The 6,841-nt window shown below is 35.1% G+C and overlaps 1 protein-coding gene across 2 annotated transcripts; it reads left to right on the top strand.

Annotated features, from left to right (window-relative positions):
• The first annotated feature begins 781 nt into the window (after positions 1-781).
• aqp4 (aquaporin 4) lies at positions 782-5,896 on the top strand. Of its 2 annotated transcripts, XM_044134340.1 has the most exons (5): positions 782-972; positions 1,343-1,760; positions 1,836-2,000; positions 2,529-2,609; positions 4,346-5,896. In XM_044134340.1, the coding sequence occupies exons 1-5, from the start codon at positions 911-913 to the stop codon at positions 4,580-4,582; spliced, it is 963 nt and encodes a 320-aa protein (XP_043990275.1). In that variant the 5' UTR covers positions 782-910; the 3' UTR covers positions 4,583-5,896. The 2 variants fall into 2 exon arrangements, with proteins under 2 accessions (XP_043990275.1, XP_043990276.1); XM_044134341.1 differs by lacking the exon at positions 4,346-5,896 and having other exon boundaries at positions 2,296-2,548.
• Positions 5,897-6,841: the final 945 nt, after the last annotated feature.

Below are 6,841 nucleotides of genomic sequence, written 5' to 3'. Positions count from 1 at the left end.
CTTCATGTGGTAAAAGAAGAACAGAAGGAAATGTATATCTTTGTTTCTAAAATGGGTCCCTCTTTCAAGAGTTTTGATAGAAAAATTTACAAAATTAAAGGTAAAATTATGACATTTTTTTATAAATTGCAGCTTTACCTTGCAATATAACTGGATTTTGGGGGGTACAGTTCACTTAGTCTCAACTTTTTTTGAGGATCATCTATCTTTTTTCCAAGACAAAGATTATTACTACATCCTTTGATTTTATTTGTTGCCAAAGGGCAGCACAACATCCATTTAACAAAACAAAATATAAAGTGACAAACATCAAGAAGGTGTTGTTATGCATGCTATGTCACATTCCACAGTTGGCTGTCTTCCTGGTTTTCTAAGATGTTTTTGTAAATGCTCTATTTTCAGAAATTTGTTTTAAAAATCCACACTGGTCTAAATTACATATTTATATTAGATAGTTTTTTGATTTTCTTAGCCTGAGGTTTGTTTATATTTTCCTCTTACATAATGACATTCTGAAATTGCTTTTGGAGAAACAAAATGTCTTTTAAGTTTTTAGATCTGCACAGTATAAGTAAAATTCTCATTTCTGCCATCATGCAAAGCTCCTATTATAGCGTTCAAGCTGACTGCCTAACTGTGCTGACACCCTTAGATGAAAAGCATCCCCTTTAACTCCACCCCCCTCAGGAGCAGGCTGTTTAATTCCTCTGAGGGGATGATTTGGTAGCCGCCCAATAAAGCTGCTGGTTGCTGTCCCAGGGCACAATGTGTCGTTCCTAGCTGCACTTCTGCACTCAAACAATCTGCTGGCCTTCTGGAAACCCTGTGTGCCACAAGCAATAGGACTTCAAAAGTACAGATGTAATCAAGGAATTGGTGTCTCTCGTAATTTGACAAATCACCAGGACATATGAATGAAATCGCATCACAGACAACAGGGACAGAAAGAGACAGAACACGTCATTGCATCTGGTAAGTTTTAGCATTCATTGTCTGCTAAATTAAAATATATTTGTTGGAAGTAATATGTATTTATTGTTAAATTTCATTTTAAGATTTTCCTTCATGTACACTAACATGGCATTTTTTTTATTTTGTTTAGCAATTAGAATCTATAGTTTGACATATTAATTATATTTGAATGTGTTATAATACTAGTCTCTCTACACAATGCTTAAACAGAGACATTCTGTAACAGAAAGTGGGTGTCTTAAATTTCTGGTGGAGTTATGTTTTGCCTAGAGGCAGCTGTTCTGATAGGGCTCAGTAGATTCCCAGCCACATGCAGCCAACAGGAATATACAAGTAGGATAATCATTTTTCTCATTGTTGTTTTCGCCAGGAGGTTTCTGTCCTGCTCTAACCGTCAGAGTATAATGGTGGCTTTTAAAGGGATCTGGACCAAAAGCTTCTGGAGGGCTGTGTCGGGAGAATACCTGGCAAGCGTTGTCTTTGTGCTCCTTAGCCTGGGTTCCACTATCAACTGGCATGCAGGGGAGGAGAATCCTCCCCCGAATGACTTGGTGCTAATCTCCCTTTGCTTTGGCCTCAGCATTGCCACCATGGTTCAATGTTTTGGCCACATCAGTGGTGGCCACATAAACCCAGCTGTCTCTGCAGCAATGGTTGTATCTAGAAAACTGAGTCTGGCTAAAGGTGTGTTCTATGTGGTGGCTCAGTGCCTGGGAGCCGTCACCGGAGCTGGGATTCTCTATGCAGTCACACCTGCAGATGTTCGAGGATATCTCGGTGTGACAATGGTAACAATTAAAGCACCTCTATTGTTCAATGTGTTTTGTTACTCATCATTTTAAACAGAATATTGTGTTTTCAAGGTGAGCTCCAAGATCTCATTAGGACACGCGCTTCTGGTGGAGCTTCTCATCACGTTTGAGCTGGTCTTCACTATATTTGCCACTTGTGATCCCAAACGCACAGACTTAAGTGGTTCAGCAAGCCTAGCTATTGGATTTGCAGTAGCTATAGGACACTTATTTGCAGTAAGTAACTTTCACTATAGTTTAGCTCAACACAAAAATCACAGTAGTGATACAATAAAACAGCATCAGACAGGTGTGATAAGGTACAGATGAACAGTTTCTGGAACTTTCCACAAGCTAGTTTAAATACCAACAAACTGTTTTAAAGATACAAATGGATACTCATGTCAATAATTGGGGTAAGAATTAACTCAGAAGAAAGGCTGACGGTTCTTTATTAGAACAAAAACAGGTATTCTCAGGGTGTAATTTGTCAGTCTGTAGTGTACTCTGAAACTCACATCTATGTGTGCAGATCTTTACTGGAGGCTGCCATTGCATGGCAACCAATCTCCAGGGGCTTCCTGAACCCAGCAGAGCAAATGAATGTACAGTGAAAAAGATGCTACTCGTAACACACCTTTGCTTGTTTAGGAAATGTTGAGTTCACAGATCTATAAGCTATAATTTTGGTTCAGTGTGAGCTTGTATTTAATTTTACAATATTTAATTCTTTAGATAAAATCAATGATTATATGTGTCTTTTAGATTCCTTACACAGGGGCCAGCATGAACCCAGCTCGTTCCTTCGGGCCGGCAATGGTCACACTTAACTTTGAGAACCACTGGGTAAGAGGCAACTGTTGAATAAAATGATGGAAGATTTTTGTAAGCAAATATATTAATTGTAACATTTGTCAAATTATGCTCAACAAGCTCTCTCCACACTCACCTCCTAACAGAGGTTTGGAAAAACAAAATAATGAAGAACAGCAGGGGGCAGTAAACCGGAGATTTCAAGATGTCTACAAAAACAAATAACATAATTGTTGATGCAATTTTCTATTTACAATATGAGAAAGCTTAAGAGTTTTCTTCATCTGGTGCCAGCGTTGAGTGCTAAATTGAAAGTCAATCCATGAGTCTTTGCTTAGAGAAATCAAAAAATATAAGAAAGCATTTTTATCTGTGAAAATATTACATAAATGAATGATGAAGGAAAAAATTAGAAAAAAAAAAGTAAATTTCTATCATGTTGGGTAGGATAAATATGGAAGCTCTATGTTGAAGGTCCAAATAAGAATGGCATAATATTTAAAAGAGTGTAAGATGTAGTTAAAACCCATGGTAGCTATTGAAAATCAAAAGTATATCAATAGTTGTATTTTTCTTTTTTTGTTATGGAAGCTCTCTGAATGTTCAAAATATATGACTTGCAAAACCAAACTGCACCATATTATAAACTTTTTAAACACATTCAGACATCAAAAGCGCAAAATAATCTAACAAATGACAAAAAAAATGTTACAATAGAAAATTGGTACAAAGCGATTTTTGTTTGCTTAGTTTTTCCTTTATTTTTTAACGCAGAGTAATTCATTCCTATTAGGCTTTATAGGTTGGTTTCACAGTGAAGATCAGGAGGTTCTGTCAAAATAGTTCTGTTGTTTAGTCACTGAAATGGTTCAGTTGAAAAAGTAGCAGTAGCACAACCAAGGGGGGTTGTAGGTCAATAGGCCACAGCTTCTCGCTCCCCATTAGTCAACTAATATGCTTAATATTAATATTTATTTCTGTTACTATGATTTTTTTATCCTTCATCATTCTCCCTTATCTTAACTCTGAAATTCATTCACCTCTGGTCCTGAGCTCAGTCCATCCATGGTCACATATTTAGAGAGTTACCATATTTGTATGAAGGTACATTAAAAATAGAACTGACAGATTATTAGGTAGATCCAAAAAAATCAAAGGTAGATTTTTGTTAAATATTTTTTTTAAATAAAACTTAAAAGACCAAGTTCTGTTAACAGTAGCAACCATAACATCAGCATCAGTAGATATATGTATTTTATTGATTTAGATAGATTGATTGATTCTATTAGTGGGTCCCACTTTAGCACCCATTAAAGGGGAAGGCCCTCTTGTTTATTAGATGTTCTCCCTGTGACTTAAAAATTTTATTTCCCTCAACCTTAACTAAGAAATTTGTTCAGAACTGTTTGGTTTATTTTGAATGAGAGCAAGAAAACAAACATTACATGTAATGATGTTTAATATCTCGCCAATATCATACTATAGAATTCAGCTTCCAAGTTTATTCTTTTTTTAAAAACTGTAGGATCCTTATATAATGTTTTCTTTGTAATCACATAATCACTTAAAATGCCTCCAGGCTCAAACCTGGAGGCATTTTAAGTGCTATAAAATATTTCCTGCACCATATGTTAAAGTGTAACTCAAATCATATAAAATAGAACTGATTATGTTTGGCACATGTAAGATAGTGCAAACAATAAATATTTAAACAGTCACTCATTAACCAGCTTGCTAACAAGGGTGTTTGCTCTCACTTATTATTGAAGGTGTACTGGCTGGGCCCCATTCTAGGTGGAATCTTGGCTGCAGCTTTGTATGAATACCTTTACTGCCCTGACCCTGAGGTGAAGAAGAGGCTGAAGCAAGTCTTTAAAAAAGATTCAACAGGGAAGTACAAAGTGGTGGAAAAACCAGGCTCCGTCCATAACATCGATCTGACAGAGAAAGTGGAAAAGAACGATTCTTTCCAGGAGTCGTCCGGAGAAGTACTGTCTTCTGTATGACTATCACGTGCACTGGAAATGGAGACAAATTTGTAAAGAAGAATGGCAATCCAACTTTGCGGTATCAATCTCAAGCAAGTTGCCCAGCAGAATTTAATTTCTGTCAGACTCACAAGGCTGTATTGCCTTCACTGTCATAAAGTTAATGCATTACAGCTAAATCCTCCAAATATCTGCAGTCGATTCAATACTCCTCCCTAGAAACCTTCTGAATTATTGTTTCTGCACACAATGCACCCTGCTGAAATGACAGCCTGCAATGCATTGTGATAGGAAAATATGTGTCCAGGGGTTCAGCCAATTATGTGGGGTCATCCCATGTATTGGAGGAGTGAGGAAGAATAAGCAGCCTTGTTATTTTTGGATTAGTGTCACATTTGTTCTGCCTTCTGAATGTGTAATAAAAGGCAGGATTGTCCTTGTGATCATTAAGCACATTACGGATGAGATGCAATGTAAGACAGCTCTGACAAGGTACATGAGCAGAGCTGTATTATAGAGCTCTCCATTTTCAGTGCATTAGTCAGGGAAACAGCTTGTTATGGTTTCTGCAAGTTCATCTCCACTTCCCTGTCAGCTACTGCATGACTGTTTTCTGATTTCTTTTCATTGCAATTCTTGTTATTTTCTTTATAGATCAAATGTATTTTTTGTAGCATCTTGTATGACTTGTCATGCAGAGACAATTCTAGCATGGATGGGCAAGTACATATATATGAAACACCACACTTCAAGAATAGAAAAAACAGCAACTTCATCTGTTTAATGGATATTTTGAACTTTATAAAAATAAGGAACTAACTGGTGATATTTTTTAATAAATCTCACAAGTTAGTTTATTTAATAATTTACTTAATAAATAAATGTATCACTTAATTTATTAATTATCAAATAAATTGATTGATAACATCATAAATTAAATAGTGTTTTCACAAATCTCTGTCAAGTGTCAAACTATCCAATTTAGGTCTGCTCAGGCCAGTTGTTCGGGATGATGAAATGCATCTTAGGCTCATTCACAAAAAAAAAAAAAATGTGAATAACAGTAAACAACATTCAAAAGATAGTTTGCAATATTTTCTTGCATGCATTTTTTTCCAGAAAATCAATGTGTCCACTCCTCTTTTCCTAGACATGCAGATAAGAAATATAAATCTTATAATGGAAGGAACTTGTAGATAACTTCTTATTATTGTTATTGCTCGTATGAGTTACCACCAAGTGTTGTCCTTGGTGGTAACTCATGTCACTCATTATGAAATCTGCCACTGCACGCATAAGCTGTTATATCACCTAAATGTTTAATTTATAAAGGTGTGTTTGGTTGATTGTTTATTTTTCTCAGTTGTTTTGCTGTTTGAAAATGTAAGATGTTAAGTTTTAATAAAAATTAAATTCTGGAATTATCAAGAATTATTTTATAATAGATTGGTTTTCCCTTTATTGGACCATTCCTACAAGTAGGAGAGATATACTTAACAAAATGTAATATATATATATATATATATATATATATATATATATATATATATATATATATATATATATATATATATATATATATATATATATATTCCCTCACAGAAGGTACTAGGTACATGGAAAAAAGGCTTTCCAGCCTAGTATATATATATATATATATATATATATATATATATATATATATATATATATATATATATATATATATATATATATATATATATATATATATATATATATATATATATATATATATATTTATCTCATTCTATCAAAAGAGGGCCAAGGAAATGATACTACTCTGTGATGGGAAATAGAGGTGATCTGTTATATGTCTGCACTTACTTTCTTTAGCTAATAGTGGAGGTGCTCTTGAATTCTTCTCTCATGGAGGACCCTACAGCAAGCTGTCTACACGGTGCAGCTATATTACATTCGCCAGCCGTGAATAGCAGTCTAATTTTGATGTTAAATCAAAATTGTTTTTTTTATATTCTCTCATGAATCAATTCCTTCCTCACTGCTTCAGTGTAGTCCATATGTGTGGTACTATAGCATCACCTACTGGCCGAGTGGATGTATTGCCTGTTGTGATTTCATTTTGTCCAGGTGAGGGCAGCCATGAGCCTTGATAGAGCAAGGTTGCTTTTCAGAGTTGGGTCGGCAAATGTTGGTTTTATTCATTAGTTTGAGCTGTATTTTGTTTGATATTTGTCCAGAGCATTAATTCACAACTACACAGGAGGATTAAGTGCTGCATTCCAGCACAGACCCCAG

Source organism: Gambusia affinis, linkage group LG12 (assembly GCF_019740435.1).
Source record: "Gambusia affinis linkage group LG12, SWU_Gaff_1.0, whole genome shotgun sequence".
NCBI lineage: Eukaryota > Metazoa > Chordata > Actinopteri > Cyprinodontiformes > Poeciliidae > Gambusia > Gambusia affinis.
Note: the sequence above shows the minus strand (reverse complement) of the source record. Positions and strands in the feature narration are given on the sequence as shown.